Source organism: Phacochoerus africanus, chromosome 8 (assembly GCF_016906955.1).
Source record: "Phacochoerus africanus isolate WHEZ1 chromosome 8, ROS_Pafr_v1, whole genome shotgun sequence".
NCBI classification, from domain to species: Eukaryota; Metazoa; Chordata; class Mammalia; order Artiodactyla; family Suidae; genus Phacochoerus; species Phacochoerus africanus.
The window spans coordinates 62681494-62696271 of record NC_062551.1 but is presented as its reverse complement, the minus strand read 5'-3'; the positions used below and the strand labels follow the sequence as shown (position 1 = coordinate 62696271).

Here is a 14778-nt window from a genome sequence, read left to right as displayed (position 1 = left end):
GCTGGAAGGCAAGTGTGGGGAGAAGCCTCATGTGATCCAGGCCCCAGAGTGGTTTTAGGCATCCCGTTTGTTCATGGGCAGTGGGCGGGTAGACACAGAGGTAGCAATTGGCAGACTGGGACGCTCAGCGGCCCCTGGGCTCTGTCATCAGCCTCATTTTATGGGAAGAGAGACTGAGGCCTCAGGCTCCTAGCTGGCAGGGTGGAGAAGCAGCCCTTCCCCAGAGTCCGGAGGAGGAAGTGAGTTAGGGCAGGGAGGAGCCAGCCCTGCCCACTGACCTTAGCTGCCAGCTGCCTGCATCCGGTCCCCCTGCCTCAATGCCAGCTGTTGTTTCCTCTGAGTATCGTTGAAGACACAGCTCTGAGGTCTGTTCCTGCAGGCAGCCTTCCTTGAACCCCCGCAGGCAGAAAGTGTTGTCTCCTCCTCCTCTGTGCACTGCAGCCAAGGGCCCCTTTCTGCTGCTCCCCACCCCTCTGCCCCGGCCCCAGGCTGGGCCCCTTCCTGCCAGTTCTACGCCCCCCCCCCCCAAGCCCTCCCAGCCTGGGGTGGAGAAGGCAAGCAATGCACAGCACGAGGTGAAAGACCCTGTGGTCAGCTGAATCATGCCCCCAAGGTCATCCAGATCCTCGTCCCTGGAATCCGAGAGTCTCTTACTTTACATGGTAAAATGGACTTCACAGGTGTGATTAAATGAAGGACATGGAGTCAGAGAAGCTATCCTGGCTTAGGGGTGGGCCAGTGTAATCCCAGTATCCTTAAGGTGAAAGAGGGAGGCAGGAGGGTCAGGAAGAGATTGGAAGATGCTATCCTGCTGCCCCTGAAGACAGAGGAGGAAGCCAAGGAGCGCAGCTCCAGAGGATAGAGAAGCTAAGGAAATTCTCTCCTAGAGCGTCCACGAGGAACTAGCCCTGCAGACCCACTTCAACCTGGTGAAACTGATTTCAAGACTTCTGACCTGTGAGTTCCTGCTGTGGCACAGTGGGTTAAGGACCTGGCATTGTCACAGTTGTGGCTCGGATTCAAAAAAGACTTCTGGCCCACAGAACTGTAAGATAACTAACAGGTGTTCTATGGAACTGATTTGGTGGTAATTTGTGGTGGGAGCCGGGGGAAAGCAATAGAGACCACCAAGCAATCCTGCTCCTGCCTGGCCAGGTATCCTCCCTGCGGCACCGGGCCGTGCCTGTCCCATGATCCAACACACTGGCATCACTGGCCCCGGGTGTGGGACAGGAACTGTCCGGGAAGACACTCCCTTGGGCACCCTGATGCTCCCCCTCCTGCTTCCCACCTGGAAGCAGTAGCCCCCATCCGGAGCTCCACTAACAGGCCTAGGCCGGGGTGGCTGGGAGCCAGGTGAGCCTCGGGTACCGTAGGCTTCCCAGGATGCCTCTTGGTTACTTGCAAGGATGCCACTCCCTAGAAAACCATCCGGTAGCCCTGTGTGCCAGGCGCTGTGGACGCACATGTAAACAAATCTAAGAGGAGCCTCCAGCCCCATAGGAGTCACATTTCTCTCCAGAGAGTGCTGGATGCCACCTGCCACACACGGCACCCCAGCCTTGGGTGAAGTGAGGCTGCCTGGGGCTCCGGGCCTGGCAGGGAGACAGGGCCCATGTTCAGTTTGTGCGGAGGGTGGTTAACCCCTTCCGAGAGGAGGGCGGGAATTGGAGCGCCACTTGTTGGCTGCTTCCGCAAGGAGCGCTGAGGCTCCAGCCTGGCGCACAGCAGGGCTGGCAGGAAAGCTTGTCTGACCTGGAGGAGGTGCAGTAACTGGCCCTGAGAATTTCATGAGCGGAGAGGGGGTGTCGGGGGCTCTCATGGCTAGGGAGAGGGGCCAGGATCCTTGGGAGGCCCAGGTGTCCAGGAGGGAGCCTCCACCTACAATCACATGATATTCTCTGACCCAGAGGGCGACTTTGACTTCTTCGAGCCTCAGGGACCAGAGCTGCCTCAGAGCAGAGTAGGAGAATCTCAGAAGCCACTACCCATAGGGAAAGTCCAGGCTTCCACTGGAAGTTGATACACAGGATCCAGGAGGGAGCCAGTCTTTGAAGCTCCGGCCCTATCTGTCCCTCCCCAGCCCTGGACAGGCCACTGCTGCACCACAACTCCAAGTCAAGTGTGCAAGGCAGCAGCTCAGGACCAGCACGGAGACAGCTGGAGCCCACCAGGCCCAGCCTACAGGCAGCAGAGGAGAAAACCAAGTCCACAGGCTGGGGAAGCGGGTAGCGGTCGGCCTTGCAATGGGCCGGCCAGGGATGGTGGCCAAAGATGGGTAAATCTGAGTCCTCAGCCCTGGTCCGGCCGAGGAGGAACGTTCTTGAGGCTCTGAACCGGGGTGCACTCAGGAGGACCGTCAGGAGGAGCAGGGATGGGGATGCTCCAAGCAGGGCCCCTGCTCGATGTGGTTCTGGGCGTCTCTGCGGCTGGACTCGCGCAAGAGGATCGGGGTTCTGCCGACTGGTCCTTCACCGATAGGATAGGAGGGTTATGAGTGCCTCCCAGCAGGGCCTTTACAGACTCAGGGGTCCCATATCTGAGGCCCACAGGGATCGGAGCCGGGGTGCTCCCCGAAAGGGGCCCTCCGCATGCCACGACCCCAGGAATCCTCGCACCAGGCCCCTCTGGGGAAATGCGTGCTTGCCAGGCACCCTCTAAGGCCTCCGCGGGGATCAGGACGCCCCGAACCCAGGTCCCCAGGCCTGGCGACGGCCTGCGGCGCACCCGCGTTTACCGTGACCCCCGCAGCCTTCGCCCGCCCCGTGCCCGCGGGGCCCAGTCCGGGGCCGGGGCCGCCCCTGCCCCCCACCCGCGGTCCGAAGGCCCGGCCGGCGTCTCCTCGGGAACCCCCTCGGGCTGCAGCGCGTCCTCCGCAGCCTCTGGCGGCTCGGCGTTCGGCTCAGGGCGCGCGGGGCGCGGCGTCCAGGCGGGGGTCCAGGGCGCGGCGGGCGTGGGCCGAGGCGGGAGCCAGAAGCTGGGCGCCGGCGCGAGCGCCACGAGCTGGGGCCGCGCGGGGCTCGAGGCGGCGGCGCGTGGGATGAGGAAGAAGATGTAGACGCCCGAGACCACGAGGCCCGCGGCCACCAGCACGGCCAGGGCGACGGCCGCGTGGAAGACCCAGGCCGAGCTGCGCAGCGTCAGGCTGCGGGACAGCGGGCGGCCGAGGCGCAGCGGCGGCGGCGGCGGCGGCGGCGGCGGGCGGGCCTTGCGCGGCCCGGGCGCGGACGGCGGCCGCAGGTATAGCAGGCCTCGCCGGCGGTCGAAGCGCACGGAGCCCTGGCCCGGCAGCGGGGCGCGCGCGGCGCGGGGCAGCAGGGCGAGCTGCGTGGGGAGCGCGGGCAGCCCGCGGCGCGGGGCCAGGCGCGTGGGCGCGCGGCACACCGGGCAGGCCACCGCGTCGCCGCCGCCCGCAGTGGCCAGGGACAGGCGCGCCAGGCACTCGAGGCAGAAGATGTGGCCGCAGTCCAGGCGCTTGGGCAGCTTGAACACGCTGTCGAAGGGTGACACGCAGATGAGGCACTCCACGGGGGACAGGATAGGGCCCGGGCTCCCGTCCCCTTCCTCCTCCTCGTCTTCATCCTTCCCTCTGCCGGGGCTGCCGGGGCCCGAGCCCTGAGGGGGCCGGTGGCGGCGGAGCCAGGGTGGCCGAGGACAGGGCATCTGGACCCGACCTACGGGGAGAGGGGTCTGGAGGGACAGCAGAGGACGCGGAGACCCGGAGAGGAGACTGGGAGTAGAGCACAGAAGGGTGGAGGGAGGTGGGGGGGCAAGACGGGACTAGGAACCGGGACACGGCGCAAAGTATGCTGAGCTGCCCCCAGAGGCCCTAGGCAGGAGTGGGCCTGAGTGACGCCAGGAAGGACCGCAGAGAGGCGGGGAGCAAAGACGAGAGGTACCCCCGAGAGCTAGGCAAACCCTTGGGAGACTCAAGGGAAAGGCAGATGAGGGAGGGCCCAAGCTTTAGGATGGGTGGCCAGCATCCCAGCCGCAAACCCGGAGTCGGAGGCTCCCCACCACTGTAAGAACCCAGGGGGCCAGTGATCCTTCCTACCTGTTGGCACCTCCACCCTCTGGCCGGCACTTTCCTGCCTGCTCTGACCCCATCCGTAGGCCTACCTTGCAGGTGGATACCAAACACCCCTCCCCATGGGAGGTGCCCAAGGCAGGACCCCTCCCTCCAGACCCAGGTTGCAACCAGACCTGTCTGACTGCCCGCCCCACCCCCAGGATGGTGAGCACCAAGTCTGACCTTGGCGGATGTTGAGGGTGGCACAGGTTGACAGGGATGTGACAGCCCAGTTCCCTGAGGAGGGCAAACTCCACTACCCCCAGCCTTCAACACCTCAGGAACCCTCCCTGCCAGAGCCACTGGCGGGGCGAGTGCAACCCAGGTGTTAGGGGAGCTGTAGGGCGCGTGGGGGACTTTGGAGCCCTGAGGGCTGAAGGCAGAGACCCCACATAAGATGGGCTAGGGCCGGCAGAACAAGGGCTACGTGCTGTTCTGGCCCAGAGCCTAGGCCTTGGCTTCCTACTGCACACCCCCTTCCCTCATGGTGGTGGGTTTCAACCACCAAGCCCCCCCACCCAAACCAGTGACGTCTCTGCCAGGACCCCACCCAGCTCATTTCCAAAACTTGCTGTAAGAGTCCAGGCAGCCAGGCCTGCACCCCAGGGTGCCATGGTTCTGAGTCAGCGGTGCTTCCTGAGCTGAGTGAGTGCTTCCCTGGTGAATCCAGATCCCCAGAGATCAGAAGACATGCCAGGAATGTGGGTAGCTCCCCAAGACACAGGGGTTGTCCTGCATCCACCTCTTGCTCCCAGACCCCCCCCCAATGGACACAGTGCACAGGAGGGTGGGGCCACCCTAAATGGCAAACAGTTTTATTGGGGCTGCAGCTGGGAAATCAACGGTTGGATTTGGCCACACGTTCCAGCTCATCCTTCTTCTTGATGGCGTAGGAGTTGGAGGAGCCCTGCAAGAAGGGACGGTTAGCACCAACGGTGGAGGGCCCTCCCCTGGAGACAGCACACCCAGTGTCCTCACCCACCTTGGCGGCATTGATGAGCTCATCTGCCAGGCACTCGGCAATGGTCTTGATGTTCCGAAAGGCAGCCTCTCGGGCACCCGTGCACAGCAGCCAGATGGCCTAGAGAGTAGGGGTCGGCTTAGCAGGGGTTCCTCCAAACCAGGCAGCACCACATTCTCCAGTACCCAAGCCCCCAATGAGCACTGGGGGGCCCACAAGCACAGTGGAAGCCCACGATGCAGTAAAGAGGGCGTGCTGCTAGATCTGGCATCAGACTAATGGTCCTGATGACAGGGGACCTGAGACGTGCCGAAGGGAAATGTAATGTGTGCTCCTGGCCTGGAACCCTTGGTTGGAATGGAACAGCTATAACGGGCATGCTGGGGACAGCTCCGCCAACTGCAACAGTGAAGGGACACTGAACGCTGGAGTGCTATTCAACTACTCGGAGACAGGTGTTCCCGATGTGGCACAGCGGAAACGAGCCCAACTAGTACCCATGAGGATGCGGGTTTGATCCTTGGCCTTGCTCAGTGGATTAAGGATCTGTCATTGCTGTGAGCTGTGGTGAAGGCCACCAGCTGTGGCTCCAATTCGACCCTTAAGCCTGGAAACTTCTGTATGCTGCAAGTACAGCCCTAAAAAGCAAATAAACAAACAATTTTCAAAAATTACTTGGGAGGTAACAACGGTGATAGAATGTCAAGTCATTCTTAGGAGACCCCAATGCAGTGTTAACAGGGAAATGGTTAAAATGCCTCTAACTTATTGGAGTTCCCGTCATGGCGCAGTGGTTAACGAATCCGACTAGGAACCATGAGGTTGCGGGTTCGGTCCCTGCCCTTGCTCAGTGGGTTAACGATCTGGCGTTGCCATGAGCTGTGGTATAGGTTGCAGACGTGGCTCGGATCCAGCGTTGCTGTGGCTCTGACCTAGGCCGGTGGCTACAGCTCCGATTGGACCCCTAGCCTGGGAACCTCCATATGCCACAGGAGCGGCTCAAGAAATAGCAAAAAAAAAAAAAAAAAAGCCTCTAACTTAAGTTCCCACTGTGGCACAGCAGTAACACATCCAACTAGTATCCATGAGGATGTGGGTTCGATCCCTGGGCCTGCTCACTGGGTTAAAGATCCAACGTTGCCATGAGCTGTGGTGTAGATTACAGATGCACCCTGGATCTAGTGTTGCTGTGGCTGCGGCTGGCGGTTGTAGCTCTGATTTGACCCCTAGCCTGGGAACTTCCATATGCCTCAGATGTGGCCCTAACAACCAAACAGCTAAACAAACAAACAAAAAGCCTCTAGCAGATTCTCAAACAATCCAGGAGTGCAGAAACATACACCCAAAGGACACTGGTCTGCCAGCCAAATGCTGCCCAGGAGAGGGCCCAGAGCGTGTGTCTGCTCTGCCTCGGGGGAGAACTCAAGACAAGTTCCTGGAAAAAGCGACCTTCAGGAAAAACACAGACACACACGAACATTACCAACCGCCAACCCTGCCCCAGCCAGGCTGCTGCCAGCAGGTGAGCGCCCCCAGCCAACCTGATTCACACGGCGCAGTGGGGACACATCCACCGCCTGCCGCCTCACGGTTCCGGCTCGGCCGATGCGGGTCGAATCCTCCCGGGGGCCGCTGTTGATGATGGCGTTCACCAGGACCTGCAGCGGATTCTGAGAGAGGGGGCCCATGAGCCCGCCGCCCAGCCAGCGGCCCTCTCCACCCGGCAGGCGGAGGACCCTGGCGGGCTGCTGGCATGGCAGCCGAGGGCCCTGGGGTGCAGGGCGGGCCCTACCTCGCCCGTGAGCAGGTGGATGATCTCGAAGGCATGCTTGACGATGCGCACGGTCATGAGCTTCTTGCCGTTGTTTCGGCCGTGCATCATCATGGAGTTGGTGAGGCGCTCCACGATGGGGCACTGGGCCTTGCGGAAGCGCTTGGCGGCATAGCGCCCTGCGCTGTGGGGCAGGTACTTGGCATACTTTTCCTTCACCGCGATGTAATCCTGGGGCAGAAGAGGGATGGAGGGACCATGGTCAGGAGCAGCTGGACCTTGGCAAGGACCACAGGGACTGGACACACAAAGGGAAGCCCCCATCCACCCGCAGAAGCTTGTGCGTGAGCCCTGCCTGCCACTACAACACCAAAACCAGTTCCTGCGAGTCATTAAAAAGATCATTTCCTGTATAATGGGATGAAGGGGTGTGGAGAACGAAGATGACAGCCCAGGCTCCGAGTTGTGTTAATAAAGTGTTTCTTGGAGTTCCCATCATGGCGCAGTGGTTAATGAATCTAACTAAGAATCATGAGGTTGCGGGCTCCATCCCTCACCTCGATCAGTGGGTTGAGGATCCGGCATGGCCGTGACCTGCAGTGTAGCTCGGAGGCTACAGCTCCAATTAGACCCCTAGCCTGGGCACTTCCATATGCCACAGGTGTGGCCCTAGAAAAGACAAAACAAACAAACAAACGAGACAAACTGAAGTGTTTCTCCAAACTCTATACCAGACACCTATTGTATCAGATAATTCTTCGTGGAGGGGCTGTGCTGTGCACTGTGGCATATTTAGCAGCATCCAGTATGCCAGGAGCGCTCCTCAGCACTGATAGCCCAAAATGTACCCAGACATTGCCTAGTGTGCCTTAAACTGGGGGGGGGGGGAACCACCCCAGAGAATCAATGTTTTAAAAGACTCTTTTAGAGTGCCCATTGTGGCTCAGTGGTAACAGACCTGACCATCATCCACGAGGACACAGGTTCCACCTCTGGTCTAGATCAACGCATAAAGGTTCTGGCACTGCTGTGGCTGTGGCACAGGCCTGCAGCTCCTATTTGACCCCTAGCCTGAGAACTTCCATATGCCTTGTGTGTGGCCCTAAAAAAACAAACAAACAAAAATAGCCAGAAGAAAAAGAAAACAAGGAGCAAACATCCATGCGACAGAAATCACATGTGACTCAAAGAGCCTAGCCTTACAAGACATTCAAAGTGAATTCACTGTATAGTACTGGGAAATCTCAACACCTTGTGATAGGCAAAGATGTAATGTGGAAAAGAATCTGAGAAAGACTGTAAATGTGCATAACTGATTCACTTTGCTGTATATATACCTGAACCACTACTGGGAGTTCCCTGGCGGTGTAGTGCTAAGAATCCATTGCTTTGGGAGTTCCTGTCATGGCTCAGCGATAACAAACCCAACTAATATCTATGAGGATGTGGGTTCAATCCCTGGCCTCAGTTAAGAATCCAGCATTGCACAATAGCCAAGACATGGAAACAACCTAAATGTCCATTGACGGATGACTGGATTATACTTCTCAGCCATAAAATGGAATACTACTCAGCCATAAAGAAAAGAACAAAATAGGAGTTCCTGTTGTGGCTCAGTGGTTAATGAATCCAACTAGGAACCATGAGGTTTCGGGTTAGATCCCTGGCCTTGCTCAATGGGTTAAGGATCTGGCGTTGCCGTGAGCTGTGGTGTAGGTCGCAGACGTGCCTCAGATCCCGCATTGCTGTGTCTGTGGCCTAGGCCAGCGGCTATAGCTCCAATTAGACCTCTAGCCTGGGAACCTCCATATGCCACAGGTAAAGCCCTAGAAAAGACAAAAAAAAAAAAAATGCCATTTGCAGCAACACAGACCAAACTAGAGACTCTCATACTCAGTGAAGTCAGTCAGAAAGAGAAAAACAAGTATCACATGATATCACTTATATCTAGAATCTAATACATGGCACAAACGAACCTTTCCACAGAAAAGAAAATCATGAACCTGGAGAACAGACTTGTGGTTGCCAAGGGGGAGGGGGACGGAGAGGGATGGATTGGGAATTTGGGGTTAATAAATGCAAACTATTGCTCTTGGAATGGATAAGCAATACATTCCCGCTGTATGGCACTAGGTGGTATAGCTAGTCACTTATGATGGAGCATGATAATGTGAGAAAAAGAATGTATGTAAGTTTGTGGGACTGGGTCACCTTGCTGTGCAGTAGAAAATTGACAGAACACTGTAACCAGCTATAATGGAAAATTAAAAAAAAAAAAAAAGAATTCAGCATTGCTGTGGCTCTGATATAGAACGGCAGCTACAGCTTCAATTCGACCCCTAGACTGGGATCCTCCATATGCTGCAGATGCGGCCCTAAAAAGACAAAAAATAAATAAATAAATAAAATTTTAAAAAGGCCTGGGGTATTGGCAGAAGCACAGACACAAAGACCAACGAAACTGAGTTCAGAAATAAACGTTTACGTTTTTGCTCAACAAAAATTTCCAAAAAGTGTACCAAGGCCATGCAACTGAGAGATACTGGCATCACAATATGTATGTGTAAGATATAACAGATATTTAAATTACACTTCATGACCTAAATTTGTTAAAAAGATGCATTAAATTCTACAGGACAAAAATAAGAACAAGAATTTTGAGACAATTAGATTCCCCCAAACAAAACAATACCATCAGGCCCTTACACTTTAAAACATTACAATGGTGACTTTTCCTACCAAATAGCTTGTGGGATGGAACACTCTCAGGAAGGAACCATCTTCTGACTACCAATGCGGCAACTTCTAACAGGACACAAGGAAAAACACCAAAGGTGGGTGCGGTGTTCCTCTTCTACTTGAGCCACCTTCGACTCTTGGAGAACAGCTATGACTTTCAAGTGATTCCACCATTAGAGGCGCAGCAAAACCCCTCACCTGCAAGGATATGTCATTAATCTGCACATCGTCGGTGCTCCACTTCCCAAAGAGCTTGATGTCTGGGGTCTCCGCCACTGCGGGTGCAGCTGTCTCCCACTCCGTCATCCTAGGAACACAAAGTGTCAAAACCCAAAGCATACCCATCACTGAGTCTGAAACTAGCCCACATTCTGAAAAATAAGAAGTCACCAAGAACCAAGGAAAGCTGCAAACATCTGGGTCCACTTTGTTGAGCCTTAGAAAAGCCACTCATTTCTCAGCAAGAAACATCCGTCTCTCACCCAGGAATTCCGAGGCCAAGAGTTGGCAGGCACGCTTTCAACAGTTGCAGTGAAGCCCAGAATGGGCAGACGAGACCAAATGCACTGACTTGGCGTTAAAATCCCAACCATCTTCAAGAGCTCTGGGACCTTAGAAAAATCTATAAACCGCTTTAGGCTCAGCTTACAAAGTAACACGGAAAAGATTCAATGGTAGTAATTCTGCGCTTTATCAACGCAAGGGCTGAAGTTGGTTTCTGACCCCAAATAGGGACTAAGGGCGTCTATCTAGGAAAAACCCTGCACACTGCACCTAAAAACAACAGCTACTTCCTACATATAGTACAATTGTAGAGGCAAAGCCAACATTCTCCGGTCCGCCGTGGAGCAAGGCTACGGCGGCGGCAGGGCTACCGGGAGCCAACAACGGGGCAAGACTAACTTCCCCCACGCCACTATTTGTGTCCTTCCAGGGGAAGCCCAAGAGGTCGGGGCTCACACACGACTTCCGGAAAACTCTGGTTTGGTCCTCGGACCCACAAATCCCCGAGACCCTTACCTAAGACCGTGGCTGAGGCGTCTCTACAGCTTGTCGTGGACCACGCGCCGCCCTGGCACAGACAGGAAGAGGCCGTGCGCAGCGGTCCAACGATTTTAAGTGAGGCGATAACTTCCGGGTCAGCAAAAGTAGCGCGTGCGCAGAACAACACGGCATATCCATAGACCAATCCGGAGCAGGGATGCAAAGGCGCCCTTTGGGGCTGACAGAACACGTAAACGCTGGGCGCATGCGTACTTGCAGAAGCGAGCCCAATGGTGCGCTTGGCGGATGTCCGACTTCCAGCTCTTGCCCGTTCGCGGCGAGGCTGGGGTGGAGGGGGACGCTGCACAGGCGCAGAGGTCTCTATGAGGTCAGCGCCGCCATGTCTAATGTGGGCAGAAGTCTGGCCAGCGCTCGCCGCTATACCAGCACCACAAGTTGTTGTGGGCTCCGGCGGCTTAGTGGTGTTCGGGCCTTAAGACAGCTCTCTGCTGTAGTCCCTACCCGAGGCGGATGAGCAGGCATCACTTACGGTTCTCCTCCGCTATACTCGCGCGGTCGGTCGGCTTGGGGCCTGAGCTTCCAAGAGGGGACCCCTTGCTTCACCCCATGCCAGGGTCCTCCACCATTCTCTCTGTGTCTCCCGCCCGGTCACTGCACGCGGATGAGCCTCCGGGAGGAGCCCTGGAGGAGGAGACTGGGGAACAGCCTCTGCCTTTTTTTTTTTTTTTTCTTTTTAGGGCCACACCCAAGGCATATGGAAGTTCCCACGCTAGGGGTCTAATCCGAGCTACAGCTGCTGGCCTGAACCACAGCCACAGCAACAGGGGATCTTAGCTGCATCTGCGACCTGCACCACAGCTCCCAGGCAACGCCGGATCCCCCACCCAACAAGCAAGGCCAGGGATCAAACCCACATCCTCATGGATAGTAGTCAGAGTCCTTTCCACCAGCCCACCTGGGAACTCTCCTCTGCCCTTTTTGATCCAGCTGGGGCCTGCACTGGTGAGGTCACTGGCATAGTGCAGGTTGAGCACAGTGGTGGGTACACTGCCTACTCTGCAGCCCATGACCACAGTGGTCAGCATGGAGCATATGTTAGGCCCAGACCTGAAGCTGTGCTGGGACGTGAGTGCCTCCCTGGCTGGCCTGGCAGAGGCAGCCACCATTGTAGCTGCTCACCACTACTGGGCTGATAGCAGGGAGCTGCATCTGGCAGAGCAGTTTCCATGAGGCTCCTCACCTTCCCGTACCCACCTTAACCTACAAGGGTGGGGGATTCTCCTCTCAGACTGAAGAGCCCCAGCCACCTGAGCCTGGTGGTCCTTCATTTCTCCCCAGCAACCCCACATGCTCACCCTCGGGGCTTGCCAAATTGCAGGTGCTCAGATGCTTCCAGGTTTGTTGACTGATTGTAAAGGTACTCACGGCATATTAAGGCCTGCCCCTACCCCTAACACAATTCCAGGTTTCAGACCAGAAACTCTGGGCCCTCTTGGACTGTCATCAGTCACCATTTATGCCACTGCTCAGGGCATGAAGCTGTTCTGGGCAGGGGGTTAGACCCTCAGCCCCGAGAAGCCAAGGCCCCATTCCCGGCGGCCTGTGGTCTCCCTGGCCTGGGCAGAGCAGCAGCCTTGGGGCTCTCACTAGGTCTGTGGGGACAGGGAGAGTCTAAGTCAGCCTCTTCCGGGTCCTAGAAGGTCACTCTCTGATCCTTGGAGGCGCTCCCTGGTCCTAGAGGAGTCAGCAGGTGGGGTGCTGGTTGGAGGAAAACAGGGAGGCTGGGAATAGGCACCAGACACCCTCACAGGAGGGCCTAGAAGGGTCCCCCAACCCTGGCCCTTTCTCCTCAAAAGCTGAGGGGGTCCAGCTGTCTGAACCTCAGCTTCCCATCAGTGTGGAAATGGGAATGAAGTCAGATAAGGCCCGCTTGCTGTCTGTGGTCACTTGGACTACCGGAGGTCACTTGCAATGGCTATCTTCATTGACCTTGCGAGAGGGACCCGCCGTGCAACGGAGGGCAGGAGGGAGGTCCCGCAGTAAAGCCCCACGGTGGGGGGTCCCCTTGCACAGCTAGCAGTCACACACGACGTGCCAGGTCTGGGAGAGTCTAGCCTCCCCAGGTCCCCAGGACACAGGAACAAAATCTGGATTCTGACCCCATGAATCTGGGGATGCTGGTGCTGTGTTCTTCAGGCTGGAGGGAGGAAGTCCCTGCAGAGGCCCACCCTCTATTCCTGGACACGTCCACTCTGTGCTGACCAGCTCGGGCCATCTCATCTGCCCTGCTTTTCCAGGTGCTCCATGAGGGCAGGCTTTCTGGCTTGTTCTTTGATGTGTCCCCAACTGGAAATACTGAATCTGTCACCAAATGTCTGCTCATGACTTTTTCTTTTTTTTGTCTTTTTAGGGCCTCTCCCATGGCACATGGAGGTTCTCAGGCTAGGGGTCCAATCCGAGCTGTTGCCACCGGCCCACACCACAACCACGTGGCATCCGAGTTGGTGTCTGCAACCTACACCACAGCTCATGGCAACACTAGATCCTTAACCCACTGAGCGAGGCCAGGGATCGAATCCAAGTCCTCATGGATGCTAGTGGGGTTCCTTAACTGCTGAGCCATGATGGGAGCTCCTGCTCACGAGTAACGTGAACAAAGTCTGTCATAAACTTGCTGCTCCCACTCTAGGCTTTTGGTGGGCAGAGTGGCTGGAACGCCCTCCTCCACCAATTCCAGCCCCAGGACACAGCATCCTGCTGTCACCTGTTCACAAGACCTCCTTATCTGGGTCTGCCCCTCTTCCTGGCCGTGTCCTAATTCAGGTCAGCCTGGGGAAGCCCCTTCCTAACCCCAGGTAGGCCTTAGGAGTATAGGAATCAGACCACTTGCTCTTCAGAACAACTTGATTTGATAGTCACGGATACCAAGAGGGGCAGTATCTTGTCCAGTCACACAGCAAAAACAGGCAGAGCTGGGATTCTAAGGTGGTTAGCCCCAGCGCCTGACTTCTGCCTCAGCTGGCCTCCCCACCCTCTCTGCATCCTGTCTCCCCCAGTTCCAGGAATCCCTGCACATACAAAGAGCCTGAAAGCAGAGTTCCTATTGTTAAGAATCCTACTGCAGTGACTCAGGTCGCTGTGAAGGTGTGGGTTTGATTCGTGACCTGACACAGTGCGTTAAAAGATCCGGTGTTATTGCAGCTATGGAATATGCTGCAGCTGTGGCTCAGGTTCAATCACTGGCCCAGGAACTTCCATATGCTTCAGTGTGGCCATTAAAAAACAACAACAACAGGAGTTCCCGTTGTGGCGCAGCGGAAACGAATCCAACCAGGAAACATGAAGTTGCAGGTTCGATGCCTGGCCTCGCTCAGTGGGTTGGGGATCTGGTGTTGCAATGAGTTGTGGTGTAGGTCGCAGACGCAGCTCGGATCCCACGTTGCTGTGGCTCTGGCATAGGCCGGCGGCTATAGCTCCGATGAGACCCCTGGCCTGGGAACCTCCATATGCCATGGGTAGGGCCCTAAAAAGACAAAAGGGGGAAAAAAAAAAAGGAGTTCCCATTGTGGATCAGCCGAAATGAACTTGACTAGTATCCATGAGGCTGTGGGTTTGATCCCTGGCCCCACTCAGTGGGTTAAGTCTTTGGCATTGCCGCAAGCTGCCGTGTAGGTTACAGATGCAACTCGAATCTGGCATTGCTGTGGCTGTGGTGTAGGCCAACAGCTGCTGTTCTGATTGGACTCTTAGGCTGGGAACTTCCATATGCCCCAGCTGTGGCCCTAAAAAACAAACGAACAAACAAGGAGTTCCCTTCGTGGCTCAGCGGAAATGAATCTGACTAGTATCCATGATGCAGGTTGGATCTCTGGTCTTGCTCAGTGGCTTAAGGATCCAGTGTTGCTGCGAGCTGTTCACAGACGCAGCTCAGATCTGGCATGGCTGTGGCTGTGGCGCAGGTCAGCAGCTACAGCTCCAATTTTGACCTCTAGTCTGGGAACCTCCATATGCTGCAGGTGTGGCTGTAAAATACAAAAACAAAATAAAATAAAACAACAAACTCAGCAAAGAGCCTAGTACATATTTGCCCAATGAGTAAATGAGTTCAGTCAAGTCTAGGCCTTTCCCATGGACCACTGGATCTGGCATAATCCAGAGAGGGGCTCTCTCGGCCCCTTAAGCTGCTTTTTTGGGGGGATGTGCCCCTAGCATGTGGAAGTTCCTGGGCCAGGG

At 56.3% G+C, this 14778-nt stretch overlaps 2 protein-coding genes across 2 annotated transcripts; both read right to left on the bottom strand.

The window, feature by feature from the left end:
- Positions 1-535: 535 nt before the first annotated feature.
- On the bottom strand, positions 536-4744 carry RNF225 (ring finger protein 225). The gene is made up of 2 exons (XM_047790945.1): positions 4055-4744; positions 536-3674 (listed from the first exon to the last, which is right to left on the bottom strand). Exon 2 carries the CDS (start codon positions 3661-3663, stop codon positions 2734-2736), a length of 930 nt encoding a protein of 309 aa, XP_047646901.1. The 5' UTR covers positions 3664-3674; positions 4055-4744; the 3' UTR covers positions 536-2733.
- A 124-nt stretch (positions 4745-4868) lies between these two features.
- Positions 4869-10714, bottom strand: RPS5 (ribosomal protein S5). Its single transcript, XM_047790946.1, has 6 exons — positions 10561-10714; positions 9739-9847; positions 6823-7032; positions 6572-6700; positions 5052-5150; positions 4869-4976 (listed from the first exon to the last, which is right to left on the bottom strand). Exons 2-6 carry the CDS (start codon positions 9844-9846, stop codon positions 4908-4910), a joined length of 615 nt encoding a protein of 204 aa, XP_047646902.1. The 5' UTR covers position 9847; positions 10561-10714; the 3' UTR covers positions 4869-4907.
- Between the last annotated feature and the right edge of the window lie 4064 nt (positions 10715-14778).

What these genes read in the sequence shown, in the direction of transcription:
- RNF225 (XM_047790945.1), bottom strand. Translation starts at nt 3,663, where the DNA reads ATGCCCTGTCCTCGGCCACCCTGGCTCCGCCGCCACCGGCCCCCTCAG.
- RPS5 (XM_047790946.1), bottom strand. Translation starts at nt 9,846, where the DNA reads ATGACGGAGTGGGAGACAGCTGCACCCGCAGTGGCGGAGACCCCAGAC. An exon ending in TCCACCTGCTCACGGGCGAG is followed by an intron (nt 6,701 to 6,822) that starts GTAGGGCCCGCC and finishes CCCCTCTCTCAG; the next exon opens with AATCCGCTGCAGGTCCTGGT. An exon ending in CACTGCGCCGTGTGAATCAG is followed by an intron (nt 5,151 to 6,571) that starts GTTGGCTGGGGG and finishes CCTACTCTCTAG; the next exon opens with GCCATCTGGCTGCTGTGCAC.